This window comes from Balaenoptera musculus, chromosome X (assembly GCF_009873245.2).
Source record: "Balaenoptera musculus isolate JJ_BM4_2016_0621 chromosome X, mBalMus1.pri.v3, whole genome shotgun sequence".
Classification (NCBI taxonomy): Eukaryota; Metazoa; Chordata; class Mammalia; order Artiodactyla; family Balaenopteridae; genus Balaenoptera; species Balaenoptera musculus.
The window spans coordinates 88,583,343-88,605,405 of NC_045806.1; the positions used below are offsets into that span (position 1 = coordinate 88,583,343).

Consider the following 22,063-nt stretch of genomic DNA (forward strand, 5'->3'; position numbering starts at 1 on the left):
CTTCTGATGGCACCATCTTTGATCCCTGGAATGGCCCTTGGCAAATTGAGTTTTATGTGAGCTTTCTCCTCTTCCTGCCTTTTTGTGACCCTCTCATGCTTTTCTCTTAACCTTCTCTCTTAACCTCAAGGTTTCAATCCCATCATGTTCCCTTGCCACCTGAGTTTCCAGGCCTCTTACCTCAGTAGACCCTTTTTAGTTGTTTCATCAGTCCCAAATCTAAAGATAAATGCACCACATTGTAGTATTTCATCCCATCTTGCCCCCCTCTCTGTTGGTTTTCCTAGGAATAGCAATCCATTAAAAACAAATCATACCACCTTGCTGGAATCTAGTAGTGGTCCTACACTCTCTAGACATAAGGCTACAAGGCCTTTACTCATGGGAATGGATTTCCCATGAGTAAAGTTCATCATGGGAAAATATTCGGTGTCAGATGGGCCTTCATGGATCCCTGGTATCATACACTTTGTCTGCTTTTTTTGGGAAAATCACCTGAGGTCTCTTGAGATACGTTATATTGTAACCTGTATTGTGAGTACAGTCGCCCCCAACCCTGCCCATATTCGCAGGTTCTACATCCTTGGATTCAACCAACCGTGGATGGAAAATATTTTTTAAAAATTGCAGAAAGTTCCAAAAAGAAAAACTTGAATTTGCTGCACACTGGCAACTTTTACATTGCATTTACAACTACATCACATTTACATTGTATTAGCTATTATAAGTAATCTAGAGATGATTTAAAGTATATCAGAAGGTATATGTAGGTTATATGCTACTACTATGTCATTTTATATAAGGGACTTGAGCATTCACAGGTGTTAATATCCATGGGGCTCCTGAAACCAATCCCCTGCAGATACTGAGGTATGACTATACTACGAGAAAAGAATAAAGGAATAACGTTTGGAAATTGTTGTCCTTATTATTGAATATCTATTCTCTGTCTATTGACTACTTTATAACTAAAGACTCCCTCTCTGCTACCTAAAGCAAGGGAACAGAAGAAAAGGAACCATAAATTTATTAAGTCAAATACATTTTGCTCAGCTAGTACTTAGAAGGAAATGAATTTTCAGTGTACTCGCAAGGTCCGTATGACAAAGCTAGTTGTAATGGCAGTTAAATGTCTTTAACTGCCTTTGAACATGATGGTTGTGTGCCAGGAGCAGATTTTTGATTATTTTCTATACCAGCCATGTCCTGTCACTAATGGGACAAACCAGCCTGTTAAACATTGTACAGGTGTAGATTATGCAACAGATTGTTTAGAGGAAGTAACTAAAGGGGTTTAGGGTGCAAATGAAAAAAACATTCCAGATTTCTTTTTTCTATCAAGTAGGTAGTTATAGAGGTTTGAAACTACTTTACCAAGAAATATTTGTCAATTCAGAAACACTTGCTGTGCATCTTAGGGTTAGGAGAAAACAAAAACTGGAATATTAAGGAGTTTTAAAAAAATTTATCCCCATATTTTCTTTCTATTAACCAACTTTTAAAATAAAGCTATGAGAAAAAAATATATTCTCTAAAAAAAACAGTTTCCTCTCAGTTGTGTTAATGCATGGGAATAGTATCACAAATAGTCCATAAAAAGGAATAATATAAAATTAATTTAAAGATGATAAAACAATAAATATTAAAATTGCATTTACTACAGAGATGTATCATCAGTAATTTACCATGACCCAGAAAGTTTAACAAATGCAGATTTCCCCCTCTCTGTTCTTGACAGTTGTGAGAATGACAAATGACAGGTAAACAACTGATACTTGGGAGTGACTAAAAAAGCCCCCCAAGAGATAGCCAGAGATCAGTACTTAGTCCAATTCAGTTGTACCTTCTTGACTTCAACAGTGCACAATGGTCATCAAAATTCACAGTGATGAATCTGGTGCCCTGTGAGTACTCAAAGTTCAAATGTCCTTCATTATAAATTTAGGATGAGTTATTTATTTGGTTATTGATTTATTTCTAATGAATACTTCATATACTATAAGAGGATTTGAGGCAACTTATAATAAAAGCTCATATGCAGCAAGGCAGTGAAAAATAAAGTCACAAAGAGACATCAGAAACCACAGAGTTCAAAAACTTTCTTGGGCCATAGACCTCTTTGAAGATCTGATAAAGAGCTGTGGAACATCTCCCCAGAAAAGTATAGCTATGCAAATAGGCACAACCTTGAAGTCTATCCAGGCACTCTGCCCCTGGGTGTCCTTGAACCCCAGGTCAAGAACCCCTTATGTAGAGAAAGCAAAATCCTGAGGTAAGATAGTTATTTCACTTGAGCATTGTATTTAGCTCTGAGCTTCCTGTCAACTGAGGTTAAAAGATAAACACACTGGGTTGCAGAGTTCTCAACATCTAAAAAAGGAAGCAGATCAGTTCACAAAATGATAAGCGAAACATATAATTTTAAAATGGCAGTGTTTAAACAGTTTATGAAAGGATTATTTTAGAAAGGGTAATCAAGTAATATAATGTAGCACAATTTGATGAAATTCTTTGAAAATCAGCAATTGGAGGTAGAATAACTATGTTAATTGTATTGATTAGCATATAAAATTAGCATATAAAATTAGCCACAGTGTCTCATTTCCAACCCTTCTGGAAAAGAGAGAATTTATTGTATATGTCTTTCTTTAATGGTAGATTTACCCACCTAATATTATTTGATTAAACTTGACATTAATATAATATATTCCCATGAGCGCACACCAGCTGAGCAGCAAGGGAGACCTAAGGGTATAAAAAGAAATTAAAGTGTGATTAAATATCTGCTATTAATAGGTCATACCATGGAAAACTGGCATGTAGATAATGGCAAATAATCATTTTCGGTATCCACTGCTTCCAACCCAGGCATCTACTTTCTCAAAGGCAAATAAATAAAACAATGGCTCCTGTCACAATTACAGGCAGAGGCAGTATAGGATAGTGGTTAAGAACACAGTCTCGGGAATCAGAGACTGACTGGTTTTCCACCACTTATTAGCCCTGTGTCCATAGGCAAAGTTGCTGAACTTTTCTGGGTCTCAGTTTTCTCATCTATAACATAAGAATAATAAAAGGGTCAATCTCAGGGCTGCTCCTAGGCTCTATATGGGTCCTAAGGAAGTCTTTGTTTTGTGGGGCTCCTGTCTATATAAACAATTTGAGTCACCAAAAATCAACATGTCAGTGTCATTGTAGCCATCCAATCTCACAAAATCCTGTTAAGCGGATGCCTCGTGACTGGCAGGAGTGATCCACTTGGCCAGCCACCCTACTGGACTTGATACCTATCTGTGGGGCCCCAGGAAAACCCCATAGGCATGAGTGCTGGAGCTCTTTGGAGGATCTAGTCAACCCAAAGTTTACTGCAGAGGACTGGAAATACCCCAAAGGCACAGGGCTAGGGCAGGAATCCTGCTTGCCCAGGTCTAAGGAGGATACTGATCTATCTCATAGGATCACTGGGAAGATTGAATGAGGTAATCTATGTAAAGCACTTGACTCAGTGTCTAGCTCATAGTACGTCCTCAGTACATGTTGGCAATAATTGTTGCTCTTCTCATTATTATCAACAATGCTCACTGCATCTCATGCCCAATCTGGTTTTCTTTCAGTGGATGGCTGCATTGACTGGTCAGTGGATCTCAAGACATACATGGCTTTGGCAGGTGAACCAGTCCGAGTGAAATGTGCCCTTTTCTACAGTTACATTCGTACCAACTATAGCATGGCCCAGAGCACTGGGCTCAGGCTGATGTGGTACAAAAACAAAGGTGATTTGGAAGAGCCCATCATCTTTTCAGAGGTCAGGATGAGCAAAGAGGAAGATTCAATATGGTTTCACTCAGCTGAGGCACAAGACAGTGGATTCTACACTTGTGTTTTAAGGTAAGTGCTGTGTGAAAACTGCTCAATGTCACGGGTGGTAGTCTTGATTGGGACTGGAGTGTGTATGGGTGTGCCTCATGTTATACAGTGAATATATTCTTGAAAGGCTGCAGTGCATGTGGGGCTTCAGTAAATTCAATTCTAATTATTTATTGGAACAATATAGCAAGTTCTTATCACATTTTCATAAAATAAGATTCCCATTTACTATGTATGCTCATTTAATTCAGAAAATTTTGTGATTCATTTATTTCCCAACTCCACCCCTGCCCCAGGGTCTTATATAGATGGTCCCTGACTTAACGATGGTTGGACTTAGAATTTTGCAGCTTTACGATGGTGCAAAAGTGACACGCATTCAGTAGAAACCTCACTTTGGATTTTGAATTTTGAACTTTTTCCAGGCTAGCAATATGCGGTATGATATTATCTCATAATGCTGGGCAGTGGCAGGCAGTAAGCTGCAGCTCCCAGTCAGCCACGTGATCATGAGGTAAACAACTGATACACTTAAAATCACTCTGTCCCCATACAACCATTCCATTTTTCACTTTTAGTACAGTATTCAATAAATTACATGAAATATGCATACTTTATTATAAAATAGGCTTTGAATTAGATAATTTTGCCCAACTGTAGGCTAATGTAAGTGTTCTGACCACATTTAAGGTAGGCTAGGCTAAGCTATGATGTTCGGTAGGTTAGGTGTATTAAATGCATTTTTGACTTAAGATATTTTCAGCTTACTATGGGTTTATCGGGACATAACCCCAATTGTTAGTACAGGAAAATCTGTATTAAAAATTGTTTTTGCATAGAGCCAGTTGGCTCAATGATCTTGATATCTGGCTATGAAAATGACCTAAAGTATCATTTAGGTCAGGGTCTTTCCTTTCTTACTGATGGAAAATAGCTTCAAATGCTTCTGGTGAAATTCTTCATGGGATTTACAATGTGAATTTGAGTCTACTGTATCTAAATATTCAACATGGGACCCTATAAACACATGGTCATCCTGTGTTCCTATATACTATTCTGGGAAGATACCACAGATACAGTTCCTACTTGCAAGAAGTTTACAGTGAAAAGCAGTCTGTTTTATCCCCAGTGATTCCACAATATGTCCTTCCTCCCCCCTCCACCCCAGTGTCAGGATCTAGGATCTCAAATCTCAGATAGAGACTGCATTAGGTGTTGAAGTAAGTAGCTGAGGTGACCTTTAAACTGCTCTTCAATACTGCCATTTTAGAAGTGTCTGATCTTGCTCACCAGGGACCTGCACTCTACTGTGTGATTTTACCTTCTTGGAAATGCAGACCCTTCCATTTTTGTTTCCTGTGGACTTTGTCTGATGCCAAAGCTATGTCACCTCTTCATCAAAAGCACTTGGAAGCCCCTGGTGTGGCCTCATTGTTCAAAAGGGCAGGAGAACAAGGTGGTATATAAATAGAGAACCTTCTTGATGCTCTAAGAATCACTTTTGTATGTATATTGGGAGGAAGTGTTGGGGGAGCAAGTTTAGTCTCTTTGTGGTGGGCAAAAGCCCCAGGATATTGGCAAAAATAGCAATCATTCTGATCACACCCTTAGCAATAATCAGTATTTTCACCTCCTTGGACAGCTCTTGGCAGAAATGAGAAGTGGGTGTAATTCAGTTCCACTGTCTGGCACTCTGTTCTTTACAGTGCTGCTACTCTTTCCCTGCTTACACCCTCTTCATTCCCACCCTCATTAAATCCTGCCAATCTAAAATAGATCTCTTTTCCTCCCCCTATTCCATTTGCTCTGTTTGTTTTGTTTCCACAAATTTAAAATTTTATTTGTAGAGCATCAGCCTACTATATACAGGTGCTATACTTATAATGAATTATTGAATTAATTACTGCTTACTTCCCCTGCCCTGCTTATTTCCCCGGTCTGACTATCTCTCCTTTCTTCCTTCCTCTCCTCTCACCCATCTCCCTACCCTGAGAAATGCTAACAATATAGTGTGTATCCTTGCATACCTTCCTCTTATTCTTTTAATTATACAAGCATATCTACATGGGAATTTCTCCTTAATGTTTTACAAAATAAAAAGAGAGTTACATATTTCCCTGCATTTTCTCTCCTTATTAAAAATACATAGTGGAAATATTTACAAGTCAATTGATAGAGAGCTCACTCATCCTTTTAAGTACATAATATTCTGTGTTGTTTAATAGTCTATGATACCACAATTTAGTCAATCATTTCATTATTGATGTGCATATACTTTGTTTCCAGTGTTTTTGTCCCTATAAAAAGTGCTGCAATTAAAGCTCCCAATTTGCTTTTAAATACACTTCTAAATTTTAGAACAGTTTTAGATTTACAGAATTATTGCAAAGATAGTACAGAAAGTTCCTGTATGCCCTACACCCTAGTATTAACATTTAATAGTTAATTCCCCTAGTATTAACATTTCCCCTAGTTAATTCCCCTAGTATTAACATTTTCCATGACTGTGATACACTTGTTACAACTAATGAACCAATAGTGATACATCATTATTAACTAAAGTCCACATTTTCTTCAGATTTCCTCAGATTTTCCTTAATGCCCTTTTTCTGTTCCAGGATTCCATCTGGGATACCCCACCTTGCATTTGATCGTCATGTCTCCTTAAGCTCCTTTTGGCCGTGGTGGTTTCTCAGACTCTCCTTGTTTCTGATGACCTTGACAGTTTGAGTAGTACTATTCAGATATTTTGTAGAATGTCCCTCAGTTGGGATTTATCTGACTTTTTTTTTCATGTTTATACTGGGGTAATGTGTTTTGGGGAGGAAGAACACAGAGATACAATACTATTTTCATCACATCATAACAAGGATATGGAGTATCAGTATGCTTTTCCATTGTTGATATTGACCTTGATCATCTGGCTCAAGGTAGTATTTGTCTTTCTCCACTGTAAAGTTGTTCTTTCTCCACCCCCTTTTCAAATTGCCCTCTTTGGAAGAAAGTAGTTATTCACAGTCCATACATAAGGAGTGGTAGTTATGCTCCACTTCATTAAGACCAAAGTATCTACATAAAATTATTTAGAATTCTTCTGCATGGGATATTTGTTTTTTTCTCCCATTTATTTATTTATTCAATCATTTACTTATATCACCATGGACTCATGGATATTTATATTATACATTGGGTAATAATCCAATGCAATTGTATTTTCTGGGTCAAATTTATCCACCTTTGACCACTGGGAGCTCTTTCAGTTGGTGCTCTGTCCCTCTGGCATAACCTCCTCAGTGTTTTATGTTGTTGTCTGTTTGTTTGTTTAGTATTTTCTTATATTTCAACACTCTAAGATGCTCCAGGCTTATCTTATATATTCCCTGCCCCCAGTCCTAGAATCAGGCATTTTCCCAAGGAGCCTTGATTCCTTTTAATGAAGAATGATATTAGACACCAAGATTTGGGTGCTAGGTGTGCTCGTTGCTACTGGGGAGTTGTTGCTTCTTGGCCCTCTCAGCTGACAGCCTATTTTGCTTTTAAACAAAGCCTTGTACTACCTCATACACAAGGGGGATTTCCCAATGCCCCTGAAATCCTTTCCTATAGGTGGCCCCCTCTTTCAAGTATATATTAGATTGACCTTACTTGTATTTTTTTGTAGATATCATCTAAGTCAGTAATTCTCACCTCACATCTAGATCAGTAGAAGAGAAAGGAGTGGTATTCCACTGAGCAGAGGCTTAGATGCAAGCATAGGTGGCAACCTCTTTTATTCGTGCAGCAGGTCTTAGGGAACGATTGGGACTGATGGTGTGGGGGAAATTTTGAATATTATCCTTCATGTGTGCCTTGGTAAGAGAAAAAATATTTGGGAATCACTGTTCTAAAGGATGCAACCGTCTTTTGTCAACTCAGAGATATAGAAATCTCTTTCAGAATGGCAAGAGAGTGACATCTATAGTGAAAAAGGCTCTGAATTTGGCAATGTCTATGTCACCTAAAATCCCAAATTTGATACTATTTTAAGGTAATTATGGAATGATTTTTCTGTGCTTTATCGACCTCATTAAAAGTTACTATTGATTTCAGTGTGGTTAAAAATGCAGATATGAAATATTTAGTAATATGCTCCACCCATTTAAGTCACAGCAAGAAAAGTTTACTGTTTGTGACCTTTCAGTAGCCAATTACTCATTTTTGTGTTTTTCTTTGGCCAGTCTCAAGAGTGATTACTTGAATTTCTCAGCATGTCGGTGGGTTAGTGACAGAGGAATGGTGGAGAAGTGAGTCATATTTTGAGAGCTGTGCCAATCCAAGAATTACTGTCTACTCCCCTTTCCACTCAGATCTTTTCAGTGGAGGCACTTAGTAGAATAAAAATGATGAGAGTAATCTTATCTGACAAAATCCCACATGTCACTTTCTCAACAACTTGGAACAAGGGGCAACTTAAGCTGTGGATGAAGATAGATGTATTCCTATAATCCTGAATTGAATTCACAGATATTGAAAAGAGTGATTAAATATAATTGAATATCTGTAGAAACCTGTGTGTTTGGGGATGACGATGCCAAGTGCAGAGAATCAGTAATAAGTTCAAAACCATCACGACTATTTACCTCTCCAATGAAGTAAATGGAATAAGGAACCCTCTTCTTAAACAGGAAGATAATCCAACTATTTTTGGTCTTTCATAATCATTGAAATAAATGAGGTTCTCAAAATCTGACTGCCTTACAAACTCCTTCTAAAGGGTTCCTTAATGCATTTACACAGTTCTGAGGCATGACATTTGCCTTGCTATTCATCACATTTGAGTGATTATTACTCTAACAAAACAACATTACCAGAAGAATTGAGGGGAGTTGGAGATATCCGAAACAAGAAATGTAGTATGTATCAATAGCTAATTTTTGAATCTGTACAATGAGTACATGAGGATCCATTACATTTTTTTATTTTTGAATATATTTGAAATGTTCCATAATTAAAAAGAATAAGAAATAAATATAAGTATACAGTAATTTTGCCTGATTTTGATGGCTCTTAAATGATCCTGACTTAAAAGTGCCTATGTAGCATATATTAAACAAGTCTTATATTTCTGTCAACAGTCATGGGACTTGCTTTATGCCATATTGCAAGGAAACTTTTTACATGATCAGCACATTTAGCACAGTTGATCATCCCTTCTTTTTGATATGTCGTTTACCTGAGTTCCAGAGAATCACACCCTCCTAGTTTTCCTCTTATTTCATCAGTTATCCTTTCTGAAGTTCCTTTGCTGACCCCTCATATTCCCCCTGACCTCTTAATGTTAGAGGGCCCTTAGGGCTTGGTCCTTAGGTTTTTTCATCTCTACCCATGCTCCCTCCCTCCATAACCTGTTTATACCGTCTTATAGTTTTATATACCATCTGTACACTGGTAACTTCAACATGTATACCTTCCAGCCCAGATCTCTCTGCAGTCTTTTTTATCCAACAGACTTTTCAGCATCTCCACTTGTGTCAAAACCAGTATGTCCAAAACTGAACTCCTGATCTTCCTCCTATCTTATCATTGGTTCCTAGAAAGTAAACTCTGGGGCAAGAAGCTAATATGTATTAGGGAGTGTAATCCCAGAAAAATAAGAGTGAAGGAAAAGGAAAGTGAGGCAGGGTGAAGGAAGGATATTGTGACAAACTTGATCCAGGAGAAGAAATGGGGAACAATTTATTTCTCAGCTCCCATCTCCCATTGTCCAAGGGGTTATTCCACAGGGTCTTAACCACCTTGAATTTTGGGGATTGCATAATCCGTGCCTTCCATACCATTGCTGGCCCAAGCCAAGATCTCTTATCTCTCTTGTTACAATAAACTCCTAATTAGTTTCTCTGTTTTCGCACATGTATCCCTTCAATCTATTCTTTTTTTTAATTTTTATTTTATATTGGAGTGTAGTTGATTTACACTGTTGTGTTAGCTTCAGGTGTACAGCAAAGTGATTGTTATACATATATCCATTCTTTTACAGATTCTTTTCCCATATAGGTTATTACAGAATATTGAGTAGAGCTCCCTGTGCTATACAGTAGGTCCCTTCAATCTACTCTTAACACCATAGTCAGAGTGGTCTTTTAAAAATGTAAGTCACATATGTCTGTGTTCTGTTCTGCTCAGGACCTTCTGATGGCTTCTCATTTCACTTGGAATAAAAGCCAAGTCCTTAGTAGGGCCCTGGAGGTGATCTAGTCCCTGGTACCACTCTAACTAGTACTTTCCCATTCTTATCTCCTTGGCTTACTCTACTCCAGCCACTCTGACCTCCTTGCTGTTTCTCAAACATGTCAAGTATACCCCATCCTTAGGGTTTTTTCACTGGCTCTTCCCTCTGTCTAGAACGTTTTCCTCTTCTATATTCACATGACCAACTCCCTCATTTCCTTCAATTGTATAATTTCTTCTATTCTAATCTTATCAGTGGGCCTTCCTTGACTACCTTATTTGTAATATTAAGATTCTCTTTCACTCAGTCCCTATCTTCTATACTGATACTTGCCTTCCTCTATTTCTTCTGTTTCCATAGCAATTATCACCTTTTATTATATATATAATATATATAATTTATGTATTGTATTTATTGTTTTTATTTGTCTATTTCCCCATGCTAGAATGTAAGGTCCTTAAGGACAGAGATCTTTGCCTTTTTGTTTTTGTTGTTCACTAATATATCTCAAGGGCCTAGAATAGTGTGTGGCACATAGTAGACACTCAGTAAATAAATAATGAATGAATAAGCTATTTTCCAGTTAAAGTCAGGTAGCTGCCTGACAGATATAAATTATTTTTATCGTATAAGAATTAGGCCCAAGTATTGCCCGATCTTCTGACTTTTTAAAGAAAAACTTTAAATCTGAATATTTATGTGAAATTTCTCAAATTTAAAAATTTTCAGGGCTCTCCTCCCAAAAAAGTCCCTACTCAGATTCAACCAGTGTATTCACAGTTGGCAAACTCTGAACTACTAAATCCTAAGTCTAACATTAACCTAGGGAGTGATGGTATATTATAGTTGTGTGACCTGTGCCTTGCTTTCCTAACCTGGAAAATGAAGATTAATTTGTTTACTCAGCTTAAGATACATTGAACACTTGCTTTAGGTGTTTGGTATATAGCATTAAACAAAACAGATTAAAGTTCCTACTCTCCTGGAAATTACCTTCTAGAGTGGGGGGAAACATACAAATAACAAATTCACAAGACTACATTGGGTAATGTGTATTATGAGAATAAAAAAAAAAAAAGAAGGGTCATGTTGCAGGAGTAACTGGGAGGCCATTTTTGGTTAAGTGGTCTAGAGAGCCTCCCAGAGAAAGGGACTTATAAGCTGAGACATGCATGAAAGGAAGGAACCAGCCTTGTGAAGATCTACAGGAACAGTGTTCCAGTCAGAGTGAACAGCAAGTGCAAAGGTCATGAAACAGGAACAGACTTTTTGTATTCAAGGAAGCTAAAGAAGCCCAGTCTGGATGGAATGCAGTGAGCTGGAGGAAAATGGTACTGGATGAGGCTGGAGAGGCAGGCAGAGGCCAGATCCTGTTGCATATCGTGGGCTAGGATAAAAATTGATTTTTATTAGTAATCAGGGGCAAAGGGGGTGTTGTATTTTGTCTGTTTGTTTTAAACTGGGGAGTAACATGATCAGATTTCCATTTTTTTTTTTTAATTTTATAGCTACTTTATTTATTTATTTATTTATTTATTTATTTATTTTTGGCTGTGTTGGGTCTTCGGTTCGTGCGAGGACTTTCTCTAGTTGCGGCAAGTGGGGGCCACTCTTCATCGCGGTGCGGGGACCGCTCTTCATCGCTGTGCGCGGGCCTTTCACTATCGCGGCCCCTCCCGTTGCGGGGCACAGGCTCCAGACGCGCAGGCTCAGTAGTTGTGGCTCACGGGCCTACTTGCTCTGCGGCATGTGGGATCTTCCCGGACCAGGGCTCGAACCCGTGTCCCCTGCATTAGCAGGCAGATTCTCAACCACTGCGCCACCAGGGAAGCCCCAGATTTCCACTTTAAAAAGATGACTCTGGCTGCCCTGGTGGGAAGGGACTGTAGAGAGACAAACAAGGAGACAAAGTTTGGACGGAATTGTGTTAGTTGAACAGATATGTGATGGTAAGCTTGGATTGGGGTGGTAACTTGGAGATGGGGAGAAGTGAATGCATTCTAGATATGCATTGAAGGATGAGCAACAGGACATACTGATGCACTGGATGTGAGAAACGGGAGAAATAGTTGAATAAAGTATGACTCAAGTGTTTCTGACTTAAGCAGTTGAGTGAATCATGGTGCTAGTAACTGAGATAAGAGAAGGCCTGGAGAGGAGCAAGGATAACAGTGTCTACCTCAGGGAATGCTGACAAGCACAGCACCAATGCTGACACAGAGTAAGGACTCAACACATTATCTCTTATTTCTACTTTTACTACCGCTACCGTTGTTACTACTATCTATGATTTTTAGCCCTCATTATATGGCAAACACTGTGATAATCCTCAGTAACCCTATGAGGTAGGTCATATTATTGAAGATGATAAAACTGATACTCATAGAGGTTAAAGAACTTGTCCCATGATACACAGCTAGTAAATAATGGAGCTAAGACTTGAACCCAGGTCTACCTAGCTCATGCACATAATCAGTTTCCTCTACCGTCTTTTTGTTTATTACCTATGTTTACTGTTCTTTGTAGGTACCTGTATCTGTATATCACAACAAATGAGATACGGTTAATTCCTGTTCGTAGAAAGTTCTGTGATTCCGTCTGTTTTCAGGTCCCATGGTGTATAGTATTGTCTGGAGATGAGGATGGAATTCTACTGATTAAAGGTGGATGACAGAAGACAGTGAAATAGAGATCCTAAATTCATGAAAAGTGAGGATCAAGTTAAAGCAGAAATTTCCAGAGATAAAAAACCAGACTACCTGTCTTACAAAGTTTGGAACCCTTTGCAATCATTTATCAGTTTCCAAACATTATACAGAAGTGCTTAAAAGTTGTTTGCTACCAAAGAAAAGGGATGGAGGAACCTTGTTGGATGTATGTCCTTAACTGGCTTTCTTTTGTCCATTTACTCTCACTCCCAAACCTGCAAGGTATAAGATTCACAATGAATCAATTAGAGAAGCATATACATCAGTCTGTGACAAAGTACTGGAATGAATATAATCAGGTGTATAAATGCATGGCTATGTTTTTCAAGAACTTATTGCATGTAACTACTTCCCTCCATTTACCCTAAAGGTATTTCATAGAAGTAGAAAATTGAGAGTGCATTCCTTCCTAAGTACAGTTTTATATTATTTTGTTTATTTTTAATAAAAGGGATATTTTTCAGCTGATATCATTTCAGGTCTCAGGTACCTATTTTTCACTAAACAAATATTTACTGAGCACCTATTCTATAAAAGGTACCAAAAAAGGCAAAATCAAATGACAGGGCTCCTGCCTCCTAACAAATTTAAAGGGGAATTAGGACATATATACAAATTACAAGCAAACAGGTATAACTCAAGTAAAAGAGAGGATCCCATATGGCTCATCAGAGCATTGTATCCTAGGAAACAGTCCAGCAAATAAACATAATTTTAAAGTTTGAATATTTAGGTATTTAATGTAGTCCTTTGAAAAACATCAAGGGGAAGCCAGTCTGTAACCCCCACCCCGGCAACATTTGAAATCATCTTTTCCCATTACTTTCATGCTCAATATTTATTACATAAGGCAGCTGCCCAGAAACCTCTCTCATCACTCCTCATTCTCATTCCCAACTAAAAAACTCACCCTGGAATGCATCCCCTGCAAGTTTTTCCTCTTTTTGTCCTTTTTTGTCTTCTGTCACTTCTTTTTTTTCCTTGCAAGAAGTTCTTGTTCCCCGTTCTAATATAATTTAATTAAACTAGCATTGCTCCTTGCAATTTTTCAGCTCTTTCTTCCCTACACCTATTCTGCACATTAAAAGCCCAGATACTGATCTGGCACACCAAGAATCTCCATAGAAGTTGCTGAATTTGGAGAGACCCCTGCAGCCAAAAAAGGATTATCTCTGGAGGGCAGGGAGAAGGGGAAAACTGCCAACGCTAACTTCATGTCTTTTATTCCATCACACATGAGAGGAAGTGAAAAGTGCTATAAGAAAGATGGAGATAAAGTAGTAGTAGAGAGTAAGGGAAAATAGCTTTTGACTTATAGAATCATGGTGTTTGAGATGGTTCTTGATGATCTAAACAGGTGGCAATAGTAGAGGAACTACCAGGCAGATGAAGCAGAGTTCAAGATCAAGGATGCAGTAAAACATGGGTTATGTCCAGAGGAAAACAGGGAGGTCATTGTGGCCGGAACCTGCATTTATCAAGGCATTTTTTTCTAAATATGAACATAACAATAACTAACCCTTGCTTTATAGAGGTTTCAGATATATTTTTGGAATGTGAGACTTTAAGACATCGACCAATTCTTAGAAAATAAGATAAAGGACAGAACTAATGAGCACCTTCACATGCAGTCAGATAATAATGCATGTTTTTAACAGGCGATGTTTCCATGGAGAAAATGGAATATTTAAAGGGAGTAAATTCCCTTCTATGACTCTACCCTTATTAACAAAGGAGATGCTGCTGATCTCAGCATTATCAGTCAGAACATGCACTCCAACTAGTTTTCTCAGGGATGGGAATGAATTCATATGGAGCCATCCCCACTCTCTGGCCACTCTGAAGAGTGATCCACCTTGGCAAGATAGCTGGTTAAGGTTCAGTGGGTACAGTCTCTATCTATGGCTATGAAACGGAGAAAAGCCAAGTAGGATGGTGATGTGTAGTTCCACTCCAGGGCCTTGGTCTTAATAAAACAAGACCCAGATTAACATGAATCTACACCCACTCATTTCCAGACTGGATCATACTCTTCAATACTAAGGCAATATAGAGATGCCATGTGCATTTTTTATTTTTCAGCCCCATTACCCTGTCCCCTCCCAACACCTTTCTCTGACTCCCTGTAAAGGAGAGCGGTTTGGCTAGATTTTATATTTACATTCATCTGTTTTATTCTCACGCAAGATCTCTCTCTCTCTCTCTCTCTCTCTCTCTCTCTCTCTGCCCCTCTCTCCCCCACCCCACTCTCTCCCTCTTGCCCTCCTCCTCCCTCCCTCCCTTTCTTTCTGTTGGTCTATCTCTTCCTTTTTCCTTTATTAAGTCTAAAACTTACCCCTGGACTACCCCCTCACACAGTTTCTACACACATAGAGCAGGCTTTCTATACATGTGGGCTACTGACTTACTGGTTGTAACCCTCAGATCATTAGGGTCTGCGGATTTTTAATTTCGTCCCATGAAATCTTTTCTAATATGTTAAATGTTACCAATAGAAACAGAGATAGATAGCAGGAGGGCACTTATTATGAGATGACAATGCAAAGAATGATGCTGGGAACATCAGTATTTTATAGCATGGTGCAATGTCACAGAAAATTCTAAATTTTAAGGCATTTAGGGACATTTCTTATTATGTAGTTTTGTTGTATTATATAAACACTCTGGCAAACTTTCAACTTTGATCCCACATGACATAAAACAAACATTGAAAAGCATTGTTGTTTCTAAATAAAATATGACTTATTTTTACTTTCCATTGTTTTAGAGACAGGTGTAGCCATGTTTGACTGCCCAGTGTGTGGACAAGTCATTTGAAAGAGAGTGGTCAACAGAGACACCTTCGCTACTCATTCCCTTTCACTACTTTGCTTGCTATTATCTCAAGCCCAGAGAGGCTCACTACCATTTTTCTAGATATAAAAATCAATGACTTTGACCAAGCTATTGGCACCTATGAAATTTCCATTCCCTTCACTTGCCCACTGAAGCTGCGTCTTTCTTCCAGCAACATCGTTTTTACAGCTGTCTTACTCTTGAGCTGCTCATCTATGCATGCTAGCCCAAGGGCTCAAAGGCCAAGTCATATCACCTCTGTTGGATCTGTTGAGGATATTTAGTGGTAGAAGTGGAATTAACTTTATTAAATCCTTTCCTCTGGACGTACAGAGGGAAAAAAAAAAAACCTTTATATTGGGTGTGATACACAAAATCATGCATCTTCCCTTAATCCTATCAAACCCAAATCCAAACAAACCGAATCATTTACTGAAAAAAATAAGTTATGAAAACAGTCTGTAACATAGAGATTTGTGTCTGGCGCCCCTTCTGGAACTACTCACCTTCCTTTCCAGTGCCCCCTCCTAGGCTCTTGTTGCAGTGCCCTTTGGTTTTCTTTCATTGGACCCAACTGGGCCCTCTGTGCAACCAGATGATCTTTTCTTCCCCTTCCCCATTCCCCACTTATGGAAGTTATTCCTAAACGTGCCATTGTCCAGAAGCCCCCACCCCCACCCTGACATCCTTTCCTTACTCACTCTCAGATCCTTAGTCTAAGGGACACACAGGCAGGAGCCCTCTTGGTTTCGCATCCCTTTGTGTCAGAGATCAGTGTCTGCTCTCTTCTCGTCCTGTCCCAAAGGAAAAGGTTACCTTTCTAAACCTACCCAAGCCAGCAAATTAATCCCTTTTGTTTTTTGTATATTTGTGAACATTTAATTGTTTTACTTTCTTAACAAAGAAGTATATAAAGAAGTAAAAGCCCTCTATCCTACTGCCCCTACCCTACTCCATTTTTCTGGAAAAAAAAGTTTTTCCAGAACATTTCTATGCTTACATAAATCCATTATATATATGTGTGTATATATATATGTGTGTGTGTATATATATATGTGTGTGTGTATATATATGTGTGTGTATATATATATATATATGTATATATATATATATTATATATCACACATACACGCACAGAATAATGAAAAATTTGGGGAGAGATTTTGTTTCACAAAAAAAAACACAATTGGCCGTCATATTTTTTTTCATTGAGCAGTGCAATGGACATGCCTCCAATAGAGTATGCAGGATCTACTTCATTCTTTTACATATTTCTTGTGTTTTCAAGATTTCTGCAGCTATTTCCTTCCCTATGGCCCAAGTTTCTCCCATATTCAAAAGTACTCTCTCTCTCTCAGTCTTGTACCCCACTTCACTTCTTCCCTTCACAGTCAAAGGTCCCTGAAGAAGAGCCCCCCCTTCACTGAGCGCTTCCTCACTTTCACTCACTCCGCAGTCTTTGCACTTAGGCTTCTGCCGGCTTCTGCCCCCCCACTCCCCCGATCTGCTCAAAGATCAGACATGGCCAGACCCAGTGAACACTTTTCACCTCCTGTCTTAGCGCCCCACCCCCTGCAGCCCTTAGCACTGCTGGACACACTCCCCTTGCAACTCTCTTCCCCCTGTCTCAACTACTCCTAAGTACTTCACTGTCTCCATGGTTCCCAATTAGGGGCGCTTCTGCCCTCCAGTGGACATGTGGAGACATTTTTGGTTGTCACGATTTTCTGGGGGTGTGGGGTGTGCTACTGGCATCTAGTGGGTAGAGGCCAGGGGTTCTGCCAAACATCCTACAATTCACAGGACAGCCTCTGGAAATCTAGCCCCAACTGTCAGGAGTGCTGAAGCTGTGAAATCCTACTCTGTAGGGATATAAATAAGCCCAAGAAGGTTTCTGTCAAGTGCAGGCCCTTTAATAATGAGCTAGGGATCTGGCCCTAAATCCTGATAATGATTATGTACATCTGCCCCCAAAAGAGACAACTCAGAGTCACATCCAGCCGCTGCAAAAATGTCCCAGGGTTAGGGTTAGGATCAGGGCCATGAAAGCTTCAGTGACTAGGTTCACAGTCCCCAGTTAATGTTCAGGGCTCCTCCAGTTGTGTCTCAGTCTGGTCCAGGTATGACTCCTCAGCATCTTTCCACCTGTGGGCTAAACCATACATTTAGCCCCCATCAACACAGCTTAGTCATCAGAGGGGGAGATGCAGACCATCCTCCCCCTCCCCCTTTCACCCCCTCCCTCTGAAAATTGATTTCACATCGGGGTATGTTATATTCTACATTTCTGAATTCACAAGGAGCTTTGTAGCCAGATTCCTCTCCCACTGTTATCCTGGTGATGGGGGAGAGAAAATCTCAGGATGGCAAAATACTGTGGTCAGTGGTCTAGACCAGCAAACCCTCCAGGCACTGTCAAGTTGCTAACTCGCCTCCTTGGCAGTGGCACAAGTTCCCTGTTCAGATCTGTCCCCAGTTCTGCCACTGGGGACTGGGGAGGCTTCTCCTGTCATGGGGCTGAACGACGATAGCAGTCCTCGTCTGCAGCTCGTGCTGGCGTCCTCTGTATGCAGCCCTGAAGGATTCCTCTAGGGGTGGCCCTGTTGTAAGCCCGGGGTTAACCCCAGGCCTGTTTTGTTTCTCATGATATAACTCGCTCAGAACATGAATGAGCTTCCTGACCAGTTCATTGCTGGAGACTTGGGATGCAGGAATCCCCACTCACTACCCATCACTCCCTGATGCACCGCCCCTGCCAATTCCGACATTTCCTTTGATGGTTTGTGGTTTGCAACTGCTCTTCTGGTGTAAATTTCTGGCTTGGCAATAATGTGGTTGCCCAGACCAAGGACCCTCTCAAGTTAGCTTAAAGAAAAAAGGATCTGTGTAAAGTGGATTTTCACTCAGCACAACTGCAGGAAGTGAAAAGTGGTCGGGCTGCCACTCTGCACGTCTGGGGTCACGGGATCAACTCCTCTCGGCTTCTCTGTCTCTCTGCTCCCTGGGGCCTCAGACTGTGATTCTCTAAAGGGCACTGGGCCTTTGTAAAGCACGCGGTTCTGTTCCCCCACATCCAAGGCCAGGCCTCAGCTGTGGCCTCGGTGTCCATGACTCCGACCTTGCCCCTGACTCCCAGTGACCCACTGCTTCATTGCCCGATACCATCCTGGCTATGAAATCTGCCTCTCTGTTCAGATTCTCTAGTGTGAGGATCTGTTTGGCTCAGGATGGGTCAAATGACCACTCCTGCTGCAGTCATCTAGTCTAGTTTCAGGGGTGGGGGGGGGGAAGCAGAGACGGGGGTGTTATATACTGTCTGCCCAGGTCCACCAGATGCTAGAGTTGGGGAGAGACACACACAGAAGCGGCAGTAGTTCTGGAGTGTCGAGTACTAGTGCTCTGGAACACAAAGAGGGTCATCAAAACACGTCTGTCTCTCTAGGTCTCTCTCCCCCTAAGCCCCCAATCTACAACTTCCCCAGCCACCACCCCATACCCTACCTTCCACCCCATTTCCCCTCCTCTCTCACAGCTCCCTTGCCCCATTCACCCACCCACCCACCCTTTCCTTCCACTCTTCCCAAGCCCTCCCCCGCCCCTGCCCCTCCCACTGAAAACGGATTTCCCATCAGGGTACATTTCTATTCTGTTTCACATTTCTGAATTCAAAGGTTTTATAGCCAGATTCCCCTCCCACAGCGGAAGCAAGTTTTCTGCCTTGAAAAATTCACTTTACACCAAGGGCAGCCCGTTGGCCTTCGAAGTACTGGAGGTGTCCCCTGCTGGTGGGAATCAGAGTCCCTCCCGTCTCTTTGTGGTTCTTGAGGGCCCATTCCCTGGCCCCCCACATCAGACCGCAGGCTAGAATCAGAGGGCCCCCAGCGGGGAGACCTCTGAGATGGAGCTCCTGCTGTGAACGGCGCTGCTGGTGGGGATGGTGTGGGTGCGTCTGGGAAGGGGAATAAGGGGCGTGAGTGTGAGGATGGGAATGAGGCAGGGAGCTGGACAGGAGGGGGTTCCTGTGAGGCTGTGGACCCGGACTTTGCTATCCCATATAAATAAAGCATGGGTGGGCCCACGGACCTGAGATCTCCCTCCCTCTGCCCACCAGAGGTGTAAATTTTCTGGTTCCCAACTCCGGGAAGCTGCATAAGGTTTCCGCGCAGCTCCTCTGCTCCCTCGGCAGCTTCTGACCCTTCCACACCCTTCTGTCTTCCTCCTCCTTCTGTGGCTCCAGAAGCGGCTGCAGTAGGAGCAGTGGACCCTGCCTCTTCTTCCTCCTCACCTGCTCCTTCTGCCCCGGTCCCACTGGCAGTGGCCAGGCCTGGTCCCTTTGCAACCAGCTCCTGGAGAGAAGTGAGCAGATCTGACACCTGTTCTGGGGGCGGGGGGGGGTGGGGGGGCGTAGCGGCGAACGGGATTGGGGGTGGGGTTGGGCACGGGACTGGGGGCAGGCCGGGGGACGGGCCAGGGACCAAGTCAGAGTAACATGGGACTGTTCCAGCTTCCAGAAACAGTGGGGGGTGGGAGGGGTGCGTGAGGAAGATTCCCGCCCCCCCCCCCCAGGACATAAGAGAACCCCCTACACTGTTGAAAGTCTTTGAAGGTCGGAAGAAGCAGGAGTGGTTAGAAAAGATTCAGAACCAAGAACGTGAAGCGCTTGTAATCAAGTACAAAAAGTCTCAAACACACCCCCCCACCACCATAATGGTTTGTCCCACTCAGGGGGCCCTCCCCTCCTAGAGATGGAATGTTCTAGAACAGGAAACAGCCCCAACCTCTCAGTAGCCTCTGGCGCCCCCCTCGCTAGGAAGTTTCTGTAGGTCCTGTTCTAGACACAGCCAGATTCTGATACTTGGTCAAGAAACTTTCTTTAAAGGGCCACATAGTAATTATTTGAGACTTTGTAAGCAAAGGACCTCTGTCCCGACTACTTGTAGCACAAAAGCAATCATAAGCAATACTCGAAGAAGTAGCTATGTTCCAGCAAATGTTTATTTATAGAAACAGACAACTGGTAGGATTTGGCCTGTAGTTGGCCAACTCCTGATCTAGATTCATATTTCCTGTGTGTCCCATAGATAGCCCAAATTCAAATGTTCATAAGTCAACCTTTTCCCCAAGAAATGATTTTCCTCCTATATCCCTGTGTTGTTCATAGAAATCTCAAAATCACCAAGACTACCCCCTTTAATAACAATCAAATCAGTCACCAAGTCTTATTGCTAATACCTGAGGAACTTTTTTTGACATCCATTCCCATTTAGGGAATGCCCCTGTTGCTTTTTAATTTATCTCCCTGACTTTAATCTCTTTCTAATTCCTAATATCCTCCTAACCTTTCCTATGATCACGTTACTTTCAAGCTTAAAAATATTTGATGGCTTCATGTGACAAATTACTTGGCTTGATGTTAGGGTCTCATCTCAGGCTAGCTCTCTCTATTTTCTTCTCACCCATTATTTATGTACCCAAGGGACTAGCCATGCAGAGACACTCGTGGGTTTTAATTTATTTTTCCATCTGAAAAATCAGACATTCATTATTTGTTATATGAGCATTATGTTCTGTTCTATGAACTAGTTTGAAAAAGACAACATTTATTCTTTAAGGGTTTATGTCAGATAGTGACAGAGAAAAAAATGATAAATCAGGCATTAAAGTATTACATAAGAAGGTGGTTAAGTACCAGAGGTATAAATCCCACTGTTTTAGCTCTCTTTAAAAATGTTATCATGTGTCTTCTTTCCATTTCAATTTTTGTATTTTAATTATCAGACCTTAGTGGGAAGGGTTCATGTTTTCCCTTGTTCTCGAGGGACTTCTGCAGAAAGAGCATTCAAAACATAATGTAGAAATTGGAATGGTGAAGAAAGGTGAGATACTGGAGTCAGGGAGACCCATTAGAGGGATGCCACAGTAATTCAAAATGTAAACTAAGGGCAGTGGAATTTGGGACGGAGTGGTGCATGTACACAGCTTTTTGCTAGGTAGAATTCATGGGAATGCCAGAGAGGGGCAGGGATGAGTAAGGTAATTCCCAGGTTTCTACTATAGGGAACTACGTAGATAGTGATTCTGTATACTTATATGGAGAATGAAGGAGAAACTGTTTGGGGTGGGTTCACCTTTAGACATACGGAGACTGTGGCACATACCAGTCGAGATACCCTATAGGCAGTTAGATGTGTGAGTCTAGACCTTCGGAGAGACATCAGGGCTGGAGATGTAGTATTGAGAAGTGGAAGTAGGATTTGAAGCAGTGGTTAAAATCACCCAGGGAGAGGATATAGAACAAGAAAAACAGAGTGCCTAGGACAGATCCCTAGCTTTCCTCCCTTGACCTCTTCCTTTCTGCCACTGTCCACTCTCATCGACAGTTTTATAGCTTACCTGCTTACTTCTTTGCCGTCCCTTCTTCTAGCCTCAGAACATCTTTTGCCCT

The 22,063-nt window shown here is 41.0% G+C and overlaps 1 protein-coding gene across 1 annotated transcript in view; it reads left to right on the top strand.

Moving 5' to 3' along the window:
- Positions 1 to 3,574: 3,574 nt before the first annotated feature.
- The window catches only part of IL1RAPL2 (interleukin 1 receptor accessory protein like 2), a 520,520-nt gene continuing 502,031 nt past the window's right edge, over positions 3,575 to 22,063 (top strand). The window contains exon 1 of the mRNA XM_036839304.1: positions 3,575 to 3,888. Coding sequence (XP_036695199.1) covers positions 3,575 to 3,888 — 314 coding nt within the window. The remainder of the gene's footprint in view (positions 3,889 to 22,063) is intronic.